Raw genomic sequence first — 27,766 nt, 5'->3', positions numbered from 1 at the left:
ACACATTGTTGGTGACTACTCCCTTATTTAAATATACATCTTTCTTTCGTTGGAATTTCTTAACCCATTTATATATATATATATATATATATATATATATATATATATATATATATATATATATATATATAATTTATATTTATGTTGACGTTGTAAACATTTTATGACATTAACTCTTGTTTTTTAAAACATTACTTATTCTAAACAATATATTCTGTAAGACTAATTGCATATAAAAATTATTGTTTTTATCGTAACTAGATAAAAAAAAAATTGTTATAACTTTTTAACGATATTTGTACACTATAAATCTGGTGGGATTTGAACCCGTTATAACGAAAACATCGTCTGTGATGGTGTTCCCAGAGTTAATTCCGAATCGTCTATAGAATAATATTGCAAGAATGCAATTCTTCACTTAAAAGGGGATAAGATGATCGTATCCTATGATAAACTCGTCCCTTGATTATAAGATTCGGCATAGATCCAGCAGCTTTTCGAATAAAGTTGGCACAAAATGAAGTTATTTCGAATGTATTATTATGACTATCAATTTTTTAAGAGGCTGCTAAGTCTCTTAAGAATTTTCAGAGCAAAGAGGGTTCAACAAAGGACTTAAAAAAACTCTTCCCCCAAGAGCGGAGACGGCCTTGAACTTCCTCACACCGTGCCAATAGTCTTCAGTGTTGTCTCATTTTTATAATCGTAATACGCTAAGGTAGTTTCAAGTTCATATGTACGTTTTTATTCTCCAGCTCTTTTTCAAAATATAGAATCACCCAATCATCGAATATGCAATATCATAATAAATATTTTTTAAAAATTTGATTTTATTACATTATTGTATCGAACGTAAAACTAACTAAAACACACTTCCTTGGCCTTGTGTAATATATTTTCTATCCAACGACTGTACAATATCGCGGGGTCTGCCTTCACGTTGAACATACATATAACGGAAATATGATATAAACTTCTAAAAAGTTTTGGAGATAAACCTTCGGATATATTCTGAAACTGGATATATTCTTCAACTACATTGATTAAAGTACTTAGTAAGTTGGTTTCACTTTGAACAAAGGTGATACAATAATATTATGGAGTATGCGTTCGCGTGCAATGTATGGCAGCAATATACTACATAGGAGGGATACAATTATGGATTTTTCAAGTGTTATAACAGTTTCATTAATTCCAGCAGTTTGATCATTCAATATATTTTCTTATCTTGTACATTTATAGAACTTATATTAACTGAAAATTCAGAAATAAATAATATAGCTGATTGATTTGTTCTTTTGGTGTTTTACAGCATGTGAACTCTCGTTATGCTGAACCCGTACATATGTTAGTATACGATTAGTTTGTACAAATTTAAATCCCTCCAACAACCGGAAAATGTGACACAGGCTCGAAAATTGTGTGCATTCGTGTCGTAAAAATGCCTGAGCTACCTCACTGGTATTCTTTCGTAGAGGGTGCCTCAGGCGATTAGTAATATACGAGGATAAAATCTGAGAGAGTGGACATCCTGGAACTGCGCAAAATCATCCCTCGGCCTGACAGATAAAAATAATCACCTACTCACAAATGACTGATACGTAGGGGACGTATCCTTGAATGGCACGAAAACAAAATATACTCAGAGCCGTGTCAAGTTTGTAAATTTATTTGTTTTGTAAACAGATCGTTTGTAGACAACAGTTACTAGTTAACTCTGATGGAGCTCTGGCAGTTACTATCTTTCCGGCTCAGTGTATCTGGGAGAAATTGCAACTTAGATATTTCTCTACTCAAGCTGAATAATTGTGGCCTAATAACTGTGTTACCCATTGAGATAGGATTAGATGGTTTAAGGAAAAAAAAAGTTGAGTTTGAAAAACTAATTATATATAAAATATATGAAGGCAAAATCCCATATTAGTTTCTTTCAAGCTTGCTATATACGCTCCTGTCTCTCTTTATCTCTCTCTCTTCCTCTCTCTCCCTCTCTTTCTCTCTCTCTATATATATATATATATAGATATAATCTTGGAAGTTTTTTTAACATTTATAAGTATGTAAAAAACTTATTTACTTTTTCTATTTTTCAAAAATAAATAGTTGGAAAACTATTTAGTCAGCAAGTCATTTAATCACCTGCAATTGCTGCATCAACTTACTTTCTTCAATTCACTATAGTCCTAAATGTTATTTCAGAATCATCAGTTGTCTACTATGAAACTGTTTCGGCGGACATTTTATATATATATATATATATATATATATATATATATATATATATATATATATGCGTGTGTATTGCTATTTATCTGTCTCTCTCTTTCTTTCTTCCGATTAAGACGGTTGGAGAAGAGATTGACTGGATGATAATGTTGAAAAATGGGGATAAGTAGCAAACAAGAAGAGAGGGTTTGAAAAAATATATTTAGGAGTGGTGTGGTGTATGTGGAGGTAAACGCCTTGTCAAAGTTTAACTGAAGCAATTAAGAGTCGTGTCTGGGACGAGTTCTGTTTAAAACAGAGTTTAAATAGAATCATTAGAATAGACTCGAGAGTAAGACTGAGTAAGGGATTATTTCATATTCCCAAATATGGACATTGTCATCTTGTCATATCCAATACCAATAACATACATGAAAATTTAAATGAATTAAATGTAAGATTATATTTTTGACTTGAGCGTTAGTGTAAAATTCCACCCTGTGTTCTAGAAGTATATAAAATCGTTGTTTTTTTAATATTCGTTTCGTCATGTTTTCAAACTTTTTTCTGTACATAACAAAATGCATTCTTTGGCTGTCTTTTGTAGCCTAAAGACTAAGAATCTTTTGTTTCAAACTATTTCTACAAAATAATAGTTTTCATGGATAAACTGCATACAGGAACACTAAAACCCAATGTCTACATAATACAAATGAACGCGATTGTGTCCGACTCGTTTTAATAATTACATATGTAAATTAATTTTTATCAACAAATAAAGAACGCTTAATCTTATTAATAACTAGCAATAAAAGAAACAATAATACTACTACTACTAATAATAATAATAACGTATGCAAATTTAGTTTTTATGAACAAAGAAGAGGACGCTTAATCTTAATAACTGATGGTAAATAATAAGTATTATTATTTCATTAATAATTGGAATAATTATATTTTATTTTTAATAGACACAAAATATAATTTATTGTTCTTAATATTTGTGGGACTAAAATAGCATTAATATACATGCAATTAGTTGATTAATTTACAGATTCAGAAAAGGGCGAGAAGAGGGGAAGAGGGATACTTTTATATTTTTGTAAAACTTTATATACATATTTGTTCTTTAAGTAAGATTTAATTTTTTAACATTTTATCTCAATTAGTCGTTTTGAATTTTACAGTAAGATTTATTTCGCATTTGGTAATAGTACGAAATCAATTGTTACTGGGCCTTTATTTCTCTCTCACTGCGAGAAGTCTGACACAAGGGTCATAAAGTGTGACTGTAAAGTCAGCCTCTTCTCCCCTCCAGAAGGAGCATTCTCACCTGCAAAAATCCCTGGGTAGCCCCTGTTGGTATCCCCCGGCAGCGGCGCCTCAGGCAATTAGAAATAAATTAATTTCTTCTCAAAGAGAGAAATCTGGGAGGTTGGATTTCCTAGAAATGCACAGGACTATCGTCATACCACAATCAACAGGGAAAAGGTCATTGCAAGAATTGTCTAGACTGTTGTTTTTGTGTCGAGGTAAAACCCCAAAATATAAATTATTCACTACTATTACTATTCTGGGCCACGTCAGATTGTTCTCTTAGTATTTAATATATAGTATTTAATATTCTCAAACTTTCTAAGAAAAACATTTGAATGTTCTGATGTTTTGGTAGTAACAATCGAAAAAAAAAGGCATTAATCCGACTGTAAATTAAGTAAATTGAAATCTGTTTGACATTTACTCACTATATTATATTTGCATTGAAAGCCATTTACATCGCTATTCATGACATTTATACGCACTCTTTACTTCTAATTCTCCTACTTCTATTGTACTCTTTATTAAGAACGTTAACCGTTTTTTTTTATTAGTGTGCATTTTATGAAGCATATTCAGTAATCAATTTGAAATTTAACTTCCTAAGGAGAGTTAATTAAAAATATTCAACTTTAGTTGTTAATAACGTGATAATAAACATTAACATGTTAATGAACTCTTTTTTTTATGAACTAATGATTATGACCGATCATTAAAATGTTATGTGTGGTTTTTGAGCTTCCAAATGGACCAACCTTTTTGATCTTTAGGTTGACTCAGTGTTTGGCATATTTTCTGAATGAATTTTGTAATCTGCAACTGTTGACATCATTTGAATTTCTTTTTTTATTTTGCACCCCAAAAATTCCACCTAATCGTTTATGACGTAGATTCAGATGCGAATATACCAGGGGTGGCCAATGTAATGGGTACTAACATATATTTTGAGGTGAAATATTCGTGTTGCTATGAAGAGAAAAGTAGCACTGCCCTTCCTCAAAGGTTTGCAACTATATTTAAAACATTTCTTACTGTCAAGGAAGTTCACATGATGTACTAAAGTGACTGGCCATAGTCTTGAGTGACGCGAAGATTCTCTTTTCATTGGCTACCATATTGGCTACCATAATAAGTTGTAAGAGAGAGTGCCATTTTTCCCCAAGATTAGTCCATTTCCTTTAATCTTCCCCTACTAATGCTGAGTGTTTAGCAAGAAAAGAAATCAAGTATCATTTTTTATGTCTGATATAACTTAACCAAGGATTGGACTAGTCTCCCGGTTCATTAGCGAACGCTCTTATTATTATGCCAAATGGGCTTCTAAATGCTGAATTTTCTATCTCATTTAGGATTATAGTGTTTGTCATATATTTGTATTAGATTCTTTTACTGTTTTGTGTTTACGTAATTTTATGCAAAGAATACATTACTAGAAAAGAACCAGTCCGTAACGGGTAAAATTAATTCCTTGGACAGAACATTTTTGCACGACTTATATTTCCCTTGTATGAAAATTAAAGTCAAAATATAACAGTATTAAACCTAATTCTTGTATCTTTATTTCAATCCACATCCATTATATGATTATCATTCTTGAAATAAAATGTAAAGCTTAAGCTAAAGAATTCTAAGGAATAAATATAAATTTAGGGAATTTTGAATCAAAGTGATGGCAAATCTTATGTATTTGAATGTTTTTGATATATTTGAAATCTTGAGTCTCATTCTATTTTTACTCCTTTGCATGAAAGTAAATTGAACTAAATATTCTCCGCATTATGTCTCCTTACGCATAGAAACTGTTAAAAAATTCATAAAGATAGATTATGAGTGAATACTACACATAAAATCCATAAATATAAATTGTCTAACGTTATACAAATTGAGATTGCCGTTGCTTTTGTTTAGTGTAACGATTTTTCTTGAAGAACAATTCATTTGCCTTAAGTCTTGAGTTAAGTCATTTCCAAATTCTATCATTATGCCTATATCGACATCCCTAATTGAGAACTTAACGAACATATTTATGGTTAGCATATTTCTCAAATCTAACTTTAAATGAATATTTCAGAAATTAGTATCGCGGACTAATTAAAACTGTAAGCTCTTTCCTAAATAATTCATTGTTATTTTTTGTTTCATTTCGAAAGATTAATTTTGAGGAAAGGCGCCCCTCCATAATCTGTATTAAGTGATAATATATCTGTTTGTCCCACGAGAGAAAGTAAAGAAAGCGAAAAGTTGAATTAATGTAAAATTGATATGAGACAATAAAACGTCAATAAATAAGACAATATTAATTAATGAAAAGAAAACATTTTATCAAGAAAAACAAAATTAGGAAGAAAGTAGTAACCGGCATTTTCCTTTTAGATCGCTCGTCTATTAATAAGTCTTGATTGCACTTATAGAGAAATTTTAAATATTTTTTAAGATCCGCAAAAGTGCCCTATGCTCCATTTCAATACTGTCTCCACAGCGTATGAAAACCACTTTTGTTTTCTGATGAAGAAGAAAAAAGCCGTACACAAAAATTCTGTTTTCTATTTGCAAGCCTAGTACTTGGACTAAATTAAAGAAAACGCGTGTCGTTGTCAAAATGTCGTGTTAAATTACGGTTTTTGATTTCAACAATAGTAATACTTTTTTTAAGCTCACATAACAAACCGTTATACGAATATAGTGCAAGATCTTTTTTACAGCTGGATGTTGAGAATAACGTTTAATTTAGTAACCGTTTGTTTCTTCTTAGATCAATCATCTATTAATACATCTTTAAAGGCTGGCATTTTAGTTTAGAAGCTTATTTGAATATTTGAGTATTCGCAAAAGTCCTCCGATATAAATCAAAGTTTTTATGCAGTTCTCACGCATTATTTAACCTTATAATAAAAAACATCCTGATAAAAATACTTTTTCAATAGAAGCAATTCATGTTTAAAATATTTACATGAAGCTGTGGGAATATACTGGAAAATATATGAGAAAAGTAATACTGATGAGGAAGAAAACACGCACGCACATATAATATAGATTATATTTATACAGTAATCTTGGCCATATGTGCAGAAATGTTTTGCTTAATGCCCCTTTTAATACAGAAGGTTTAGGTTCTTTTCACTATCAATTCGATCTAAATAAACTTCTGGTTTGAAAAAGGCATCAGCCGAAACATATCAGCACATATGTAACTCAAATATTTGTATGAATAGAATCTACATTAAAATAAAGTTGTACTTACTACTGAGCACAATTATATAAACACAGTGGTTATATAGGATTAACTCACCTGAACTTACAGTATATATATATATATATATATATATATATATATATATATATATATATATATATATATATATATATAATTATTTTTATACCTACATGCATTAGTGTTTCATGCTTTCGCAATCATCAATGTAAGGGGTGACAATTCCTACCGGTCTGGAGATTTAGACGTAGCCATTGTACTCCATTTGCTAAGACTTTACCCCCGGGCTGCTAACAATTGCCATAGGAATGAAGAGAATAAATGTCAAATTCGGTAACAGTAGACAGCCTAGAGTATTCAAACTAGCAAATTCGTGAACGTTGCATAAACGCTAGTTGTCTGCCTTTTAGTATTTATTTTCCAGACAGTATTCAATTTTAAATATTCTTAAAAAGGGTGTTAATAGCTATAATTATTGACAATACTTATTTTTACACGAGGGTTGTTCTAAAACTAAGGCATTCTAACTTTTACCCAAAACTAAAACATTGAAGAGCAAGGACTACAGAAGTGATACTATTAAAACAAGCAACCTTTTGTGATCCAGAATCTATTTTTCTACATAGTCACCACCGTTCTCAATTCAATTTTGCCATTCTCTTTTAATGCCTCGGTCGTAAAAATCTGGAAACGCTTTACCACTCATATATTTGTCGCCACTCTGAAATCGACGAAACCATCTCCTTACTGTTCTAACATCAATTGAATCGACTTGGTAAACGTTCAATATTAATCCGTTCAATTTTTCTGCATGAAGAAATTTAATTACGCATCTCTGCTTCTGAAGCAAATCTATAACATAGGTCGCTTTCTTAGAATATTACACTGTCAATATTTGCAACAGCTATCAATTTTCAGGTCATAAATGCATAAGTTCAGTCATCATAACAGTGGAATTTGCAATCCCCTGTGATCCATTCGGATGGAATAAAATACAGGAGGAATTACTTTTGGAACATTCCTCGTATATACACATTTATTATTTCATGTAATTAAGAGTTATAATATTTTATGTATCCATTTAAATTTTTACTTCAACTGTGCTTAATATGTAAGTAGGTAATAAGTTATGGCGATATGTGTATGGCAATTAAACTATAAAGATCCTTTCGTGTTTCTTTTTGTAAGAAATTGTTAAGTTAAAATGCATGACATTCATGCTACAAAGTGTTTTATAAGATTTATTGTTATTCCCTCCACCAGATGAATGTTTCCATTAAGCAATGGTAGTTTCTTTAAAGAAAGGGTCAGCTGACTTTTACTTTTTCTTTTGTTCTGTTTTACATAGGAATGACGCACCCGTTTTTCTGAATGTGCACGTGCATACTTGGAGTACTTTATTTGTTTCTATATTACGTGTTGGGTTAGTTTCGTTTTTTATTTAATTATTTTATTTAATTTTATTTTTCTTATATATAGTTATCTTGAAGTAAAGTTTATAAGTTTTTTTGCTACTTCGTTTTTACGGTTAAATAGGTTTCGTTAGGTCTTTAAAGTTTGGACTTGCAAATTTGTCATTCAGACATAACTTACACGGGTCGTCTGAAAGTTTATATGTACTAACCTTTCGTACTATTTTCCACAGAATTATTAACGAGCGTGCACTTTTGGGAATGTCTAGTGATGAGTCGCTTATGCTGTTTTGGTTATCGAATGTGCTTTTATGGTCGTAATATCTTGTAATACTTTGTGTTAGGTTTAATTAAAAGAAGTGTTTATAAAGTCCAAAATATATACATATTGCATATTTATCTGTCATCTTTGTTCATCTTGTTTTAGAACCATAACACATCTAAAGTTCTCACTTTATACGTCGCTTGTCTGTCCATTTCAGCCATCTATCTATCTATCTATCTATCTATCTATCTATCTATCTATCTCAATCCCTGTCCGTCTGTCTATTTATTTCAGTCGGTTAAAAGTCAATCAATCATTAAACCTTTTTCTTTCTCAGTCTACATGTGTAACTCTTTCAATTTATTTAGAGAAAAATCTGTATCTATCTCTATTTTTCTCTTACAATACCAAACTATAAATTCTGCAAGCGGTGGTCATTTTCACCGAAGGAGTCGACATCTACCTATCTATCTACCTATCTATCTATCTATCTATCTATCTATCTATCTATCTATCTATCTATCTATCTATCTATCAGATTATCCCTTAATCTCCCAATAATGTTACCCATGATATCATTAATAAAACTTACAAGTTCAAATAAACTTCAATCTAAGCTTGACGTCCAGCAAGTTTCACTCATGAATGTTTAACAACATTTTTTTATATCGCCATTCAATAATATGCAGGACACTTTGCTATTTCATTCAGTAATAGGTGTGATCCTGCATTGGTTGAATACTCACTAGACTGGAACCCCCCTATCTTTATTCATGTATTTTTCTCAAAATTCCTATTAAAGTCATCTCCAGACTACATATGAATTGAAAAGTATCATCATGGCTTCAGTCCATTGTATCTCGTTGATCCTGCAACGCAAAGATGCACATTCAGGGCATATGATTAAATGATGGTATAAAAAAGACTGTTGGTCATACATGACAGAAACTTAGCGGACCAGTCATGCATAGACTAGAGTTTAGTTGTACCAAACACTGTTGGATTGAAGAAAGGATTACGAATTTTATTAACGATTTTATGATTAAGTGGTATTTAATTTGGGTTACCCTGTATCTAATTATTCATCTAAATTTATATTTATCTGTCAGTGCATATATATAACTATACATTCATGTATGTTTATGCTTGTATAATACGGATGTTATGTTCATTGACTCTAAATACACTGACACTTTTTTATGTCAGTTAATTAAGCGCATGAACATACTCCTTGACAATCACTGTGTTTATTAAAAATGCTTGAATACAGAATGGAAAATACTTCAGATAGATTGATGCAAAACAACACCTGTTTAGTTCAGCTCATCACTTGAATGACAGGGAAAGAATATTAGGGTTTATCCATTGAAAAACATTGACTGAACAAGAAAAACGATTCAGAAATGTCTACAGATTTATTTTCGTGACTAGAAACATAATATATGCACACTATTATTTGAACGCACAAAGTATCTATCTATATATATATATCTATTTATTCATCTGCACAGAACTTGTGAATTTTTAGAGAGTACCTTGTTTTGCTGGATCGTTGATTATTATAATTAATTAACTCCGCCGATTTTAACGGAGATATTACATTCCTTTATTCATTTTGACATAGCAGATTAGGAATGGAAAAGGAAGACGGAGCGTTAGCTTTACTCTAATTAATGTTTTAAAGTTAATTTTAAAAGGCCTTCCCAATTCATTTTTAACCCGATAATAAATTAAATGCGCCCATTTGCTAATTATCATGTGGTCTCCGTATGCCCATTCATGTCTTCCGCCTACGCTATTCTCATAGGTGTTAAATTTAACTTTTGAGCTCGTTTGACAACCGACTTCTTATTTTCGCTTTTTAATGTATAGCGATTTAAATAATCTTCAATATGCTTGCTGTTTGAGATACAGTACCAAATAAATTAAAGCTAGTGATCCCTATTTACTTGCTTCCTCGCAAGGACCGAGTTAAACACAAGATCGGTTTATGTGAAAAAATCCAACTCTCCCAAAAGGGTTTGCTTTCAACCACACTATTATGATTTGTATTCTTCAGAATTGTTTGATCTATCATTTTGTTTCAGTGGTTTAGTGGTTTTCATTAATTAACTGTTTTCATTGTAATACAGTTTTCTCTTCCAGTATCTTATTTTCAAGAACTGCAGGATTGTAGAAGTTTCTTCTTGGTGACTATTTTCCCTCTACTTATAGCCTTGGTTTTCTCAAGACTAAGACTAATAGGCATATCCTTTCTTTTCGATAATCTGTTTCGTCCTTGCTAGATCCTTACATCAAGTGGCTTCACACCTTGTCTAAAGCAGTTTCAAGATGAAGTCTAACAGTTGTTCATATCCTATTCTTTATATAAGCAGCATTCTTCTTTCAACTTTTTACCATGGCAAAAATATACTTTTGAATTTAGTGTTCTTTTACCGAAATCCTTTACAAGTGAACGGGTACATTGATTGCGTCAGAAACGCATTTTTCATTCAATTAAATGTCATTTCCATACTATAAAAGAAAAAAAAACATAATACACTAATTATATTTCTACCTGTACTTACACATACTGCTCAAATTTGAGTTCAGTTTATTTATTCAATTTAATTATTATCCTTCTTTGAGCATCACTTGTTTTCTATTATTTGAATTATTAGTACTTTTCTCATTTTGGTTGTTATTTTCACAACGTTTCGGCCGATGTAAACTCAGACCGTTTCCAGATGTATTTTTTCGAACGTAAATCTTTATATTGAACTATGAAAATTACAATTTTTAATTAAGCAACCAGGATAGATTGTCATCGTTCCATCGGCCATGGCCACGTAGTAATGTTAATTATTATGTTATTCTTATTTATTATCACCCATAGTTTAGATTGAATCATCAGGTTCCAGAAAACCCAGAACTTGCTGCTAATCAACACTTTTAACCACGGCACCTAATTTTTAGAAATAGCAACTAAAATTAGAATAGTATTTCGAATGATCCAAAGAATTCAAATTATTAATATTCACTAAAAAAATTCAAAATACAAAATTCCGTTGTTTAATCAATAATTTCACGTAAACGTAAAATTAATCAAAATATAATCACAGAATATAACATACGCATATGTTAAATTCACCTAAATACTTCATTATATAAAATATTCATGTACATACATTTTATATTATCATGAATCCCGCATTTAGCAATTTATTTTTAAGTTATTTTATTCTGTTATAAAATTATATGCTTGATTAAGGCTTTCTTGTAAATAAAAAAAACTAATGCCAATAAAGATATTAAAACGTCTGTTCTACATTTAGAAATCACTTTAATAATTTTGAAGATCCGAATTATGTCATCCTTCATTTCAATCCATGATAAAGTAGTTAAATCTAAGGACCCCAATCTGCTTTTATAATTTAAACACATACTTAAATCATTCATTGACATCTATGCTGATGACACGACCATCTACGGCAACACATCTCGAGCGGGTAGTTCAGTGGGGGAAGACGTGGCTGGTTACCTTTAATGCATCTAAAACCAAGCTCCTATCTTTACACCATCAACGATCTGATCCCCATCTGGCATCAATTGTAATGGATGGCTCTCGCCTAGGAGAAGCTCAATGTTTTGACAAGCTTCTGAGCTTGACCTTTACTCCTGATATGAAATGGAACACGTACATCAAGTCTGTTGCCAGGGTCGCTGGAAAGATGGTGGGTTCCTTCTACCGCTCCAGAAGATATCTCACTACTGATGCAATTCTCTATCTATATAAAAGCCAAGTACGTCCAAGGATGGAATACTGCTGCCATATCTGGGCAGGAGCTGAAAAAAACAGCCTATCCTGCCTTGATAGAATACAAAATAGACTTCGTGGCTTAGTGGAGGATGCCCTTTTCTCTTCCCTGCAACCTCTCTCCCACAGAAGAGACGTTGCGAGCCTGTCTTTGTTTTACCGTTATTTCCATGGCAAGTGCTCGTCTGAGCTCCAATCTCTGGTTCCCCCTCGCCAATCTTTTACGAAAAACACCCGTCTAGATGAAGCCACAGTCAAAAATTTTCTCCACTCTTTATCTGTGCCTAAATCAAAACGTAAATTCCATGAACACAGCTTCTTTCTTAGAACAGCACGCCAGTGGAACTCTGTTCCATCTGCCTGTTTCCCGCCTGACTACAACGTAAACAAATTCGTGATGAACCGCCCGCTTAAGTAGACACTTTATGAAATCTCAACACTAACGTACAACGTACTGTACATGCAATAACCCTTATCTCTGAGTGGCTTCCGGGCCTTGATAAGTGGTGACCTCCTTGTAAAAAAAATCCTTTAATTTTCGAACAGAAATTGGCAAGACTACTTGATTTCAAAATATAAAAATTTTGAATTACTCATAATTTCAAACATCGAAATATGTCTTGTTAAGTTGCGCTTATATTACTTGTTAATTTCTTACGAATCCGTGTAGCATAATTCTATTTCACCGCATCACTTTAGCATTGGCATAAGCGATAATTTCTACATCGTTTTCCAAATAACATTTGATAGCTTATATTTTAAATACTTTGATCTGACCTCATGAACGAATCCGGCCTAATCGTGGCAACAATTAAGTTACGCAATCGGTAATTAACATTGCTAATCTAAGGTTCAGAAAGATGTAACTATTTAGAATTAGATTATAAGAGAAACACAGCAGAAACTTTCCTTGATAACAGAATACACAAGACAATTAATGCCGTTGAAACGATCTGGTTAATCATGGCGTGTGATTATGGTGAATTAACAGATTGTAGCTTGTAGTTAAGCTATTCAAAAGAGTGAACACCGCATTAATGGAAACCCTGACCGATAAATGGAGATATCTTGATCTAAAATAAAGTACAAGTCTGTACGTTTTCATGTCTTTAGTTCGGTATAAAATTCGAAACTATTGATTGAATTTCAACAAAACATACCGATAATTTTCTGTGCAGTCCTAAGAAGTCCATTATCACACTTTCGCTTGAGAAAGGGTCTTTATTGATAATCGTCCAAGGTGGCCCTACCAGAGAATGTCACCAGGGTTACTCATAATTTATTTTGTGGAGAAAAAGTACACTGTTTCTTGTGTGCTGGTCTTTCTAATTTTACCTTCCGATGTTTTCACAGCTTTCCGCAGTAGAGGTAACGATAATGTAAATATCCGCATTGAGAATAAAAAATTACTACACAATGAACAAGGTTCTGGTTCTAGTCATACATACTGAGGTTGGCCTAAGCATGATTATGATATCTTATGGTCTATTCTGAAGCATTAGATCTTTCTTTTCCCGGCTGCGATACAGTCCGAATCAAACCTGGGAGGTGTTTAGCTTTTCCTTCGGAGGTATGTTATTGTAGGTCATATGAGCTACTTCATATATTTCTGTAATTTTTCAGAATGTCCACTCTAGAAATTGATTCTGTCACCCATATTAAAGCAACTTCACATATAACATGCTAGAGTATATAGACACAATGTCAGGTATGGTTCTGAGGAGCAAACGCACAAGAATAAGCAAACTCTGACCTACAAAAATTACTTAGCATCCTCGCTGTCATTCCCAAGTAGGGGCGCCTCAGGCGATTTGCAATATTTCTGAGAGAGAGAGAGAGAAAGAGAGAGAGAGAGAGAGAGAGAGAGAGAGAGTAAAGCCTGGAAAGATGCACTTCATAGGACTGAACGGAACCATATCTCAGACTGATACGAACCAACACAGTCGCTCTTAGATTAATTGTTTTTGTAACATAATTCTGATATATATTTACAGCAAGCAATTATGATTCAATATTTCGTTTTCTTATTTATGATTTTATTTGCGGTAAGGTATTTTGATTTGTACACATCTATAACCTAACAATTTGAAAAATAAAGTCGATTATGTAATTACATCATCCAAAATAGTTTTCATATTTCTGCGATAATTACGTTGCAATTTTGTCACAAAAAGCTGCGTAACTTAATTTCCCCGAATTAACTTATTTTCTATAATTATTTAATTGTCTATCGCTATCATTTAGAAAGAGAGGAAGATCATTTCATCCGTTTCATTTTAGTAATAGCGAAACTATTAATCTGTATGCTTATGCCAATGATAACGAATAGTTTTTGCTGTTTGTTTTAGATAAAACTGATGTTCCTTGTGTCTTTAGCTAGCTCTATCTTTTTTTTTTTAATTTCTTTTATTTGAATAAACTCACGTTATGCCTGGCACACATTGCTCTTAATTAAAAATTCGTGCGTCCTTATTTATTTGCCTCTCCGCGAAGACAAAGTTAGATAAAAGGCCTAATTTTTATATGAGGAAAATCCAAGTTTTAGAATATCGCACATTAGATAAGACAAAAATAAAAATTGCCTCAGTCGAGAAGGATTTCTCCTACTAAATAAATAAAAAAACATGAAATAATCTCTACTATCATATAAAATATCTTTGTGTATGTATGTGTGTGTATGTGTGAGAGAGTTCGTTGCCTACGGACTCGAAAACAGCTGGGCTGATTATTATGAAATTTCACAAGAAAGTACTTTATGTGTTTGGCAGTGGTCTTAGATAGGTTTTGTATGTCTTTGATAAGTATCGATAATCGATAATTGAATAATTCGGTGCAAGAAGGACCAGGCGATGTGGACCAAAGTTAACATCTTACACAGTCTAACATCACAACTGCATTTAAGAAGTTTCATTACTATATAAGCCGAAAGGCCCGACATACATAATCAACAATAGGTTCTTTGATATGGCACGGACGCGTTCGAAATGAATGTTTCTGTTTAAAGCACAATTGTACCATGATACTTGACGTTTTTATTTTAAACTTACATTCAAGCCATTATCACCGCATAAGCAATAAGGCCAGGCATATAAAATCAACAGTATGTTCTTTGATATGACAGGGGCGCGGTCGAAATGAATGTTTCGGTTTAGAGCACTGTTGAAGCATGATACTTGATATTTTAATTTAAACTTTAATTGAAGCCATTATATATATAAATGGTTTTATAAAATCAAGAATAGATTCTCTACAGTACAATATAAACTACAATGTATAGTGGACTAAGTAACTGCACCATGATGCGTCCCACACTAGAGCAGGCAATCAATCAATTTAATTAAAAAATGAGCGATTTTACCAATTTCGATTATAATAAAAATATGAGAGTGTGAAACATTCGCTAATCATCAATCAATCCCGGACATGTCGGGCCTCCCTGCTAGTTATATATAATTTAATCAAAATAATTTACAAGATATCCACCGGGACTTTCAGATAAAACTAAAAGCTTTGCCCGTGAAAATGTATAATAATTACTATTTCTTTTTCGTATATACAATGTATATCAAACTTATACAAATATTTTCTAGTCACTTGGGAGTTAAATTTCGCTCAGAGATTTTCAAATGCACTTGATTAGTATTTTATTAGTATAATTTATTTATATTTTTTGCATATTTTTTATAAGTATTCTTTCTTAGATTATTATAAGATGAAAAACAACGTTTTTAATTACCCCAGAATGTGCATGAACTATAAAATTTCACTAAGAACATTTCAGAGCTGTGCGAGAGAGTAAGGCAGATAAAGAGTGGATACACACGTCCACAGACAGACACAGGCGCATACACAAATACACACATATGCACACACAGATATATAATTAAATATAATTAGAATTGCTTTTTTGAAGTTTTGATGGATTAATAAGGATTGTTATTTTACTTCATCATCAATTTTTCTTTTTTATACATATATTTATATATATATATATGTATATATATATACATACATATATATATTTATATATACACGTACATATACATATATGTACAGATACATATATATACATATATATACATATATATAAATATATATGTATATATACATATATATACATACATATATATATAATTATTTTTTTATTATAATAATTAAATATATATATATATATATATATATATATAGAGAGAGAGAGAGAGAGAGATAAAGGGAAAAAGAGAGAAGAGGATGGCAGAGATCCACAGACTGTTTCGCTCTATCACTGTTCTTCGTGATACTGTTTTTAAGTTTGATCGAGAATTAAATGTTTTAACGACGTTCTTGTTGTATTGCCCGTTACACGATCAATAAAAACAACGAGTAAAGAAAATATTAGTAAATAATATCAACTGATAAGAATTCTATATTCATTGACTTAAATTTTTAAAAATATGGATATGTAAATTTAACATTTGTATTCACAAAATAAATGTACGGAATATGTTTGTTATTGGATAATATTTTCGTTGTTAAAAATAACTACGTTGCTGTAAATGTTCTCAGTCGATAAAATATATTGTTAAATTTCAATTTAAATAATTGAGATAATTAATTAACCCCTTACAAATGAGTGTGCATTACGAATTGATATAGTAATCTATTCGTTTTTAGAGATTGTTCCTATTGAACAATAACGATATAATTATAAAGAAAGAATTAATGTTTAAAAGAATATTACTCACTATTATTCTTAAATTTAGAAAAAAATAGCAGTATTCTGTGAAATATATCTAGAATATTTGAGTATAAAACTGACTTTATGCCGAACACAACATAAATATCACTGTAGAACTTAACATGTTAAATTAAAAAAAAATCAAACATAAAAAATCAACTCAAAACGTTTTTAAACTTGAAAAATAATGTCAATCATAATTTTGGGTTAAACCAATCGTATACGCAATACGTATATTATTATTGAAACTCATGCAATTTCCTTAAAATCCATTACTTTGATTTCATATTAGAAATCGATCCGTCATAGCCGATTAGTGTCTGATCGGTACAGTTCACAACTAACGGCCTGGCAGCTTTTTTGTATTTGAAGATTGGTAATCAGTTACTACTGGGATCAGATAGTACATTAACGTAACGTAAAACGTTTACGTTATAACTCGCTATAGTTTGTTACGTTAATATTATAACTCGCATCTGGTTTTCCCCATCAGTCATTTATTTGAGGAATGATCAGGCTTAACGTCGCCTGACTTTGATTATTTTATAGGAAATCATGTATCAACATGATTTTAATCGTATATATATACATAGTTTTCATAAAATTAAAAATTAGTGTTTCACAAGAACATTAAGGAATGAAGACAAAATAATTGGCCTACTTCCAAGGAATACTTTACTGTTTGACAGTATTGTATTGTTGTGCTCCAGTTCGAGATAATTTAAGTCAATGCTACGATTACAGAGCCACCTATTGTTAGAGGGAAATGTATTTCAAGAGAGCTATGGAAAGAAAGGGGCCCTGTTAAACGGCTCTAAAAGCGACAATATTCCTTCATGATAATGTTCGGCACCCTTAAGGAATAGCAACATGTTACAAGATTAAATGTGTCAGTTTCGAAACAATCCTTCTTTTTTATAGGTTCTCTCGGTTTAGATTTATGCGATTATCATCTCTTTCGGAATTCACAAAATCATCTATATAAAAAGGTTCTCAAACATAAGAGACAGAAGTATACCCACATTATTTTTATCTATGCAGAAATAATGTGGAAAAAATTACGTTGTGACTCGATAAAAGACGGTACTTTTCACATAAAAATGGGGCCTATGTTAATAAGTACAGTCCTTGTAGAGATTGAAATAGAAACATGTTTCTGATTTTAACAGCGGACATTACAGATAGAATCAATTAACAAAATCAACTGGATCGTGAATATATCTAAAAATAAATCATTTTGTATCTTATGATTACTTATTTGTATTCATTTATTCGGATCTAATTGTTTGTATTAAATAAATAATTGTTTGTATTTAAATAATTGATATGATCTGCATGCTTATGAGTGTTATTCCCATTCTGATTGCTATATATACATGTGTCATAATCATCTTTTTGTAGATTAACATTTTATCAGATTAAAACCATAATTTCGTTGAAGCTATGAGGTCTCGTATATGACTATCTGTTTATTCTTAATTTTCCTGGTTGAGGATAGTTTTTACACGCGCATCTTATTATTCTTGCTTGATTTTGGCGCTGAAGAAAAAAATCACTAAGAGCATTCTCTTACAATAATTATACAATTAATTAAATAGGCAACTTCTTAGAAAACGAGAAAACTTAAATTGTGAGCAAGATATAGACCCAAGAATAGTGAAATTAACATCAGTGTGTAAAAAACCGAAATTCTGATCAATATACGGGTGTATAAAACGAAATACATGCGTAAGAAAAGCGAAATTGGGTAGTTCTGCAGTTAACGGACCGCCCTAAAAATAAGATCATTATTTAGAAACCCACTCTTAATATGTGGAGGACTATTTTGTTAATTATTCTGCATTTTCATCTAACAATTTAATAAAAAAAAAAGCGACACTATAAAAATTGAATCTAATTTGAAAATCCTATCTAAAAATAACACGTGAATTACAGCAGGAGTCAAAGTTGTGGACAACGTACCCGTATATAAAAATGTAGACACAATGAACACTTGTAATAATAGTTAAAACGGATAGGGCGGGAATTACTAGGGTGTCCCCAGTTCTTCCAACCCCCCTCTTAAAAATTGATTAAAAAAAAAGTTCACTTGTAACGTGATTGAGTTACGTAGGGTGCCGCTTTCAAGTTGGTAGCTTGTTGATCATTGAAGAAAGGTCGGGTTTGTGGTTGACCTGCTGCAGTGTTGAAAACACCAAACGAGCGATGACGCTAACACATCTATCATGAATCATTTGAACGATCTATTTTTCAATCAACGTAATTAGAATGACAATGTAGGAAATAATTAGTAATTAAACGGTATTTTGAATTATGCCCATATCTTGAAGGTAGTATATTGATTAGTAATCTTTCAATTGAATCGAAGTGTGATTAATTGAGTAAATGTGTATGAAACAAAAGCACCCATTTATACAGTCGTTGATCTGAAACATCTGAAAATAACATGTTGAAATGTTCATCGTTTCATAATATGACTTCCTATCAGGCATTAAAAAATTGACACATACGCTCTCTTTCGCTTACACTCAAAGCAGATATAAGTATTTATTCCAATTTGATTTCATTCGAAACTTCATAGAATAAGGCATATCTATAAAATATTATTCTTGCATATATAATAGGTTTCTTTATTGTCATAGATAATATAGACTTATTACATAGCCATATAATTTTATATACCGTTTTACGGTGTGTACGAATACAGTTTGTAAATTAGGTAGCTAGTAAAGCAATTAAGGAGTGGTGGTTAAAAAGGGATTTATTTGTTTTGTAAACGCTCACATATATTAGAGGGTTGTTGAATCAACATGCCGTGAGTGACAATGAAAATAAAAGAAAAATGGTAAATGGAGATGACTGCCTTTTACATTTGCTTACAAATTCTGGATAACTGAAAGAAATATAATGATTAAATGTTAAGATAAGATACATTTATTATTGATACATAGCTCTATTTGATTAGATATTGCGAATTTTCTATGTACAGATCCATTTGTCTTCGGATTCGGATGTGTTCAATTTTCTAAAAGTTGTTCTTTATAAATATGTTTGTGTAAATATAAACGAACGAGAGTACAAAAACCTAGTTAACTAATAAAACTGTTTCATTTGATATTTAAAAACTTTCAAGTTTTGGAAAAACATGGAGTTGACTTCAACGTGGCATTTTTATTAACTCTTTGCTACAAGTGTCTGTTCGTCTTAGTTTGATGTTTTCACTTCTATATGACACTAGTCAAGTTATCGTATACGCTATTGTAAGAATGCGTCCTTTTTTTTTAGTTTATTAGAAAATAATTAAATATATCTTTTACATATTGAAGCATAAGCATAATTTATCTCACTGTCTTTCTCTTTCTATTTATCACTCTCTCTCTCCCTCTCTCTGTATATGTATGTGTCTGTTATAGAATTTGAAGATAAAATTCGACAAAATATATAATAAAGAATTAAAAAGGGAAGAAACACGAACATGGAATAAATAAAAATCAATATGATACATTGAAAGATTAATATTGAACCTAATATTCATTCAGATTTCTTCAGAAGAAAAGGTCCGATCTAAGAAAAAACTAAATACTCATACAGATATACAGAAATATATGGACAGTAGGAGAGACGAGTTCAAATGGCGAACACACACACACACACGCACACACACACACACACACATATATATATATAATCATTTTGCTTTCCGGATATCTATAATATTGGCCGGAATAATTCAAGAAAGATAACTTAGATATCAATCTAAGCAAGGTCACACACATTTTTAATAGAGTAGTATGAATTTTGCACAAGTACGATTCACACTAATGACGTTGGGTCTGCGACCGCGCCGGGCATTAATAGAAAACAATGTCGATGTTTTATTTCATTTGGTTACTTATTGAACAATATAGAAATATAGAAGATAGATAAAAATCATTCTCATTTATTACATGACATACCAGGTTTTCGTTCGGGAGTGTAGAGAGAGAAAATAAAAAGGAGAGACGGAAAGAGAGAATGAGAAAGGGGAGAGAAAGCTTTTTGAAAAAATAATGCATATTACATATCTGTTAATGTATATTACATATCTGTTAAAAATAACTAGTTTATAAGTGAATATTAATAAATTTTTATATACATGTCTCCCTTCTCTTCCACTGTGCTTGTCAGTCTGTCTCTCTCTCTGTTTTTCTTTCTTTCTCTCTCTCTCTCTCTCTCTATATATATATATATATGTGTATATATATATATATATATATATATATATATATATATATATATAGTCTTTGAAGTTTTTAACATTTGAAACCACACAAAAAATTATTTTTTATCATTCATCAAAAAAAAAAAAAAAAAAAACATCTAGTCAGTAAGTCATTTAATCACCTGCAATCACTGCATCAACTCTCAAATTTACTATAATACCAATTTTTATATTTTTTAAGGGATCATCAGTTGTTTACCATGAAACACTGTTTCGGGGATTTAAAAACAAAACAGTGTATTACATCATGGCTCCCCAGCAGTGTTGATCAAACACCACCACCCTTAATCTTAGGAAGAAGACAAGTTACAAAAATTTTTTTTTTTTTTTTTTTTTCCCCAATTTCCTATTCTTAATTGTAATTACTAACCTTTTCATAGTATAAAAATGAATTTCTTACCTGTGCGATTCATCAATTTCCACATTTAAAATGGATACATTTTTTAATTTTTTAATTTATCATTCTTGTATTTATAAGATTTGGATTAATCCATTTAACTACTTATATACTACTATATATATATACTAGTCTGAAAATATATTTATAGCAAGTAAACAAGTAAGTCACACAGGGACTTTATTCTTTCATTTCCGAAAGAAATTAACAAGCTAAATTATATGTTAGTTATTAAACAAATATTGTTAAAAATATCTCTTATTGAATTTCATAATAAATAATATGTGTGTGTATGTGTTAAATAATGCGTTAATTTTATTTTATCTTTCAGGCTCCAAACAGTCTGCATACTGTTGAGCTGCCTGAGCTGGTGAAATACTTGCTGAAGCCGGCCCACAATGATGTAGCCAAAGTCCGAGTTATCTTTCGTTGGATTTCCGGACAAGATTTGCTGAGGTATAAGCTCATCCCGGGGGCTCCTAGAGATTCAGCGGCAATGTACCTCAATGAACTCAAACAGAACAAAGGAAGCTACGAATCCCTATTTCGGCAAATGTGCACGTAAGTCTCTGATTATTATTTTACTTCGCAATACTGACATGTTAAACAAATACAAGCAGTGTACCTAGGAATCACGCGATTAATTAAAAAACTAAATTTTCCTTTGAACAGTTTATTTAATAAATCATACATTCAGATACTTTCCGACAAAAACTCAGAATTCTATGTAAAGCAAAATAGATTTTTACCTAGAAAAATGCGATAGTTTCATCATCATTATATATATATATATATATATATATATATATATAGTCCTGGTCAAAATCATAAGACCACTTAAGAAAGTACGCATATCGAATTTTTAATCAAACAAATGGTTGAAACCATTGCCAAAAGGGAAAATATGATGGAAAAAAATGAAATCTGCTTCATTCGAAACCTTAACCCTGATCTAATAATTATTTTTTAAAAAAACAAACATTTTCACCTGGTTAAAATGATAAGGCCACTGATAATTTATCTAACAAAAGACAATTATAAATTACTAAAAAGCGTCTCAGTATTTAGTATAGCCTCCATTATTACGAATTACTTCAAAAATTCTCTTCGGCATGCTTGTGACTAAGTTTTTTATCAGTTGCGAAGGAATTTTATCCAATGTACTGAAAACTGAATCAGAAAGTTCCTTTATCGAATCATACTGAGTTCCATCCTTGAACACTTCTTTTGCCATACATCCCCAAAGATTTTCAATGGGATTGAGGTAGGTCCGGAGAACATGCTGGATGATCTAACAATTCTATATTATTTGAAGAAAAGTATTTTCGTGCTTGTCGAGAAGTGTGTATCGCAGCGTTGTCTTGCTGGAAAATCCAATTTCTTCCACACAGACGTGGACCTTCAGTCCTGATAGAAGCATTTTCATGCATTGAAATGTACTTCAATGATGTTTGCCGGCCTTTCACTACTTGCAACTTTAGGGTCCCAGCTGACGAGAAAGCACCTCAGATCATTAATGACCCTTCTCCACTATGCCGAGTTGAAAACGTCTCTTTGGGTAAATTTTTATCATGCCAATAGTGTTGAAATCCATCTGGACCATCTAGATTAAACTTTTTCTCATCGGAGAAAATTACATTTTCCACTTCTCTTCATCCCAAGTCTGGTATTTGGCGGCATATTTAAGTCGGTTAGTTTTGTGCTGTTCAAGAAGACGTGGTTTCTGCAGTCGCTTTAAATGATTGAAACCCTTCATTTTCAGATGCCTTCTGATGGTTTTAGGACTACATTCTGCTGCTGTTTGGCTTTTCAATCGACTTGAGCTAATACTGGAGTTTTATTTTTAAACTTCTTCTGATACGGCGATCCAGTGATGGGGTTATTTTTTTTTGGTCGACTTGGACTCTTTTTGTGCCCATATTGATTTGGATTTTTAAAAAAATTTGTGATGACCGTTTTGCTACGATTCACTTCGTTTGCAATTGATCTATGGGAGAGTCCACCCCTATTAAGCTCAAAGATCCTTCCTCCATCAAACTCTGATAATAGTTTCCCTTCTGCCATTTATAATTTAGTAAGATGTTTTTTAGCCACTAACAAGTTGCTTTTAGTAACATAGAAAGCTTTTCGTATTCATTTTTTTTCAAAACTAGCCGATTTTATTAAAGTGGTCTTATCATTTTGACCAGGTGAAAATGTTTGTTTTTTAAAAAATAATTATTAGATCAGGGTTAAGGTTTCGAATGAAGCAGATTTCATTTTTTCCATAATATTTTCCCTTTTGGCAATGGTTTCAACCATTTGTTTGATTAAAAATTCGATAATATGCGTAAACGCTTACTTTCTTAAGTGATCTTATGATTTTGACCAGGACTATATATATATATATATATATATATATATATATAAACCCTCATAACCTTTAAATCACCATATATATATAAAAGTAAACGTGTTTGTGTGTCTGTCTGTGTGTCTGTCTGTGTACATTTCCCTACGCAATAACTCTGTCAATTTTAAGTCTAAAGACTCGAAATCTGATATACATGGTACTGAGATTTGGAAAAATATTTGTGATCGGTTTTCGGCCGGAAATTTGGCTGTTAAGAGGTCAAAGTTCAACAATTTGATCTTTGAGAACTCTACCAAACTCCTCCGACAATTTTTGGTATAAACAATTGAAATTTTAGATATAGGCTCCTTGGACACGGATCTAACTTAATAACTTGATTTGAGATCAAAACAATAAATGTTAAGGAGTCATAATAGGGGTCAAACTTAAAAGAAATTGACCTCCGCTCAGACAATTTCTGGTCTAAGCATTTGAAATTTGACATAAAGGGTATTCAGAGATAGGGCAAGCGTTTTAATCGGTTTGAGTCGAAACTTTGAGCTACCAATATATAAATGTATGTATGTATGTTTGCATGCCTGCCTAAAACTTTCGACGGACGCGACGGATTTTATCAAGATCAGTATCGTTTTGAAGCTCGACCCTTCAGACGACAAATACGAAAAAATTGGCTAAACATTTCTTCACCCTCAACTGGCCACTTTTCTACAGGGAGGGGTCGCTTTTTTCGCCGATATTTTCGAAAGCCATCCCCTCTTTTCGAATGTCTAGCCTTAATTAAAACCTACGTCACTTTCTGTTTTACAGTGGTTGTAACAGCAATACATCACGTTTTTCCCCCATTCTCTTCCTTCTTCACGGTACGGGTTCGAGCATGTCTTTCTACTACCACTTTTTTTTTTTTTTTGCTCAACATACACCTCCAAACACCCGGAGAATGCCGGACTGAAATGCTAGTTTATATATATATATATATATATATATATATATATATATATATATATAGTGTATCACAAAAGTGAGTACACGCCTCACATTTCTTCAAATATTTAAGTATATCTCTTCATGGGGCAACACTGTGAAAACGATTTTTTGACACAATGAAAAGTAGTCTGTATAACAGAGTTAATTTATTTTCCCCTCAAAATCACTCAAAATATAGCTATTAAAAGCTAAATTCCAGGCAACAAAAGTGAGCACACCCCTTATGACAAGTTGTAAATATTAACATACAACATGTCAACTCTCAATATTTTGTGTGGCCACAATCATTATCCAAAACTGCCTTTACTCTCCTGGGCATGGAGTTTACCAGAGCTTCACATGTAGCCACTGGAATGCTCTTCCACTCTTCAATTACAACGTCGCGGAGCTGGCGGATATTTGAGACTTTGCGCACCTCCAGCTTGAGGATGCCACAAAGATATTCTATTGGGTTCAAGTCTAGAGACATGCTTGGCCAGTCCATCACCTTTACACCCGGCCTCTTCAATAAAACAGTGATTCTATTTGATGTGTGTTTTGGAGCATTGTCATGCTGGAACACTGTTCTGCGACGCAGTTTCTGGAGGGAGGGGATCATATTCAGCTGCAGTATTTGACAGTACATGTTGGAGTTCATGTTTCCCTCAATAAAATGTAACTCTCCAATACCTGCAGCACTCATGCAGCCCCAGACCATAACATTCCCACCACCATGCACCTGGACACGTATTTCGTTGTATGACGGCTTATCTGGTTGGCTGACTAGAATAGGGTGCAGACCCTTGATCACAGACATTGTGATCGGGTGCGTTAACTGTTACGCTGAAATAACCTGCTAATTTATCGCTTATACTTTTATGTCGTAATTTTTATTGTTATCTTTTATAGTTATAGTTGTGTTTTTAGTATTAATTAGTTATTCGGAAATATCCTTCCATTACATACACATGGGTTTTCTTCCCTACTATATGCATTCTCTCACTATTTTTAGGGAGGTGTACAAGTGTATGTGTATATATGTGTGTATGTGCGTACACATATATGTTTATTTTATTTATTCTATAGATAAAGTAGTTATCCACGTATTCATGTTTCATCGTACTCTATCGGGACTAATATGAAGATATATGACTTCGTTTGAGCAAAACTGATTGATATATGATACAGCATTTAACTGAGATTATTTTATTACTCACTTTGGTTAATCGACCTTTCGCTGTATAGCTGAACGATGAAAACACCCAAGAGCGTTTTCAAACTTTCAATACACAATGCTTTGCAATCGGATATGACGACATTTGTAATTTTTTTACGTTAAATTTTCTTTAACGTGTTTCTCTGCGTTTCTATTTTTTTGATGTGTTACTAGCTCTACTTATACAATGTTGCCCAGGAGTCTTGTTACTTTAATGCTTACTCTTTTTTATAACTATGTTATTTTTTTTATCAAATTATTGTTTTATTTGAAACTAGCGGCTGCGCCGCGTCGGCATACACAACGCCGAGTCAAACACAAAATCGAGTACACTCAACATCAAGTACACTCAACATCGTCTTACCATCAACGCACCCTGTTAACTCGGAGTATGAGAAATTCCCATACGCACAACAGAAAATTACTGAAAAAAAACAAACATACCCTAATTAAGTGTAAGGATAATGAGTAAACGTTGGATAAAATGATAGTTAAAATTATTACAAATTTGCCAGAATTCTAACCTAGAATCTTCTGCTCCGTAGTCAAACGCGTTATCCATCGCGCCACAAGTCTTGTCCGTATGCCAAAAGATGTTATCGCGACTGTATACAGACAGCGCTAAATTCTGTTGACATGGGCAGGTAACTTTTTCAATATTTGCTGGAAACGGCCCAAAACCCCTTATTTCGGGCTTTTTGTGTGACTCGGCGCCATTCGTTATGAACCATATATAGATAAGGATAATTTACGGATTCACACATTTTTTTTAATTACATTTTCACCCCAAACAAGGCACATTGCCATTTGGTGTAGGGGGCTACTATCAGGGGAAACAACTACTGGGGTACTATGTAGGGATTTGGGCAGCAAGATGTTGGTTCCCGTTGCACTTGAACTTCTGCATGTCAGTACAGTTGGGGAAGCAGTGACCTGAAATGGAATTCCAAAGTCTAGCGGTTCTGGGGAAGAAACTACCGGAGTAGAAAGATCTTTTACATCTAGGGATCTCTACAGTGTGGGGGTGGGATTTTGCAGCTTGTCGGGTCTGTCGAGGGTGTTCACGTCGTGGGGGCACAAGTGCTTGCAGTTCATCAGAGCATTCACCATTAAAATACTTGTGGAACAGGCAGAGAGATGCAACGTTTCGTCGATGGGACAGAGGCTGAAGCTTAGATGCCAGTTTAGGGCCTATCAGATTTGCGACTCTCTTTTGAACCTTGTCAACGAGCGAGAGACTAGTAGCCGATGCACCAGCCCAAATATGACAGCAATACTCCATACATGGGCGAATGGTTGCCTTATAAAGGTACAGGATACTTTCGGGTGTTAGTAGTTTTCTAGTACGGTAGAGAGAGCCCACCTTCCTTGCAGCGGCCCTGGCAATGCCCTCGATGTAATTGTTCCAACTCATGTTTCCTGTGAACGTTAGGAGCTTGAAAGACGTACTCTCAGATAAAGAGTCGTTGACCATTGCTATAGGTGGTAGAGAAGGTTTCTTGTAATTATTGAATGAAACCAGTTTAGTCTTGGCGGCATTGAACGTGACCATCCATTTTTGTCCCCGTTCCACTACTGATTGGAGGTCATCCTCTAGTGTTTCTGCCATTACTTTAGATATATGTTCATTTGTTTTCCTGTCGTGCCTGCTAT

At 32.5% G+C, this 27,766-nt stretch overlaps 1 protein-coding gene across 1 annotated transcript in view; it reads left to right on the top strand.

Annotated features, from left to right (window-relative positions):
• The window catches only part of LOC145259887 (uncharacterized), a 575,878-nt gene that overhangs the window by 54,411 nt on the left and 493,701 nt on the right, over positions 1-27,766 (top strand). Inside the window, exon 3 of the mRNA XM_080117779.1 lies at positions 21,913-22,142. Within this exon, the coding sequence (XP_079973905.1) occupies positions 21,913-22,142 (230 nt within the window). The remainder of the gene's footprint in view (positions 1-21,912; positions 22,143-27,766) is intronic.

The sequence above is a fragment of the Euprymna scolopes genome, chromosome 3 (assembly GCF_053919585.1).
Source record: "Euprymna scolopes isolate OS-2025 chromosome 3, ASM5391958v1, whole genome shotgun sequence".
NCBI lineage: Eukaryota > Metazoa > Mollusca > Cephalopoda > Sepiida > Sepiolidae > Euprymna > Euprymna scolopes.
The sequence above is the reverse complement of the archived record's forward strand: the minus strand, read 5'-3'. Positions and strand labels throughout refer to the sequence as shown.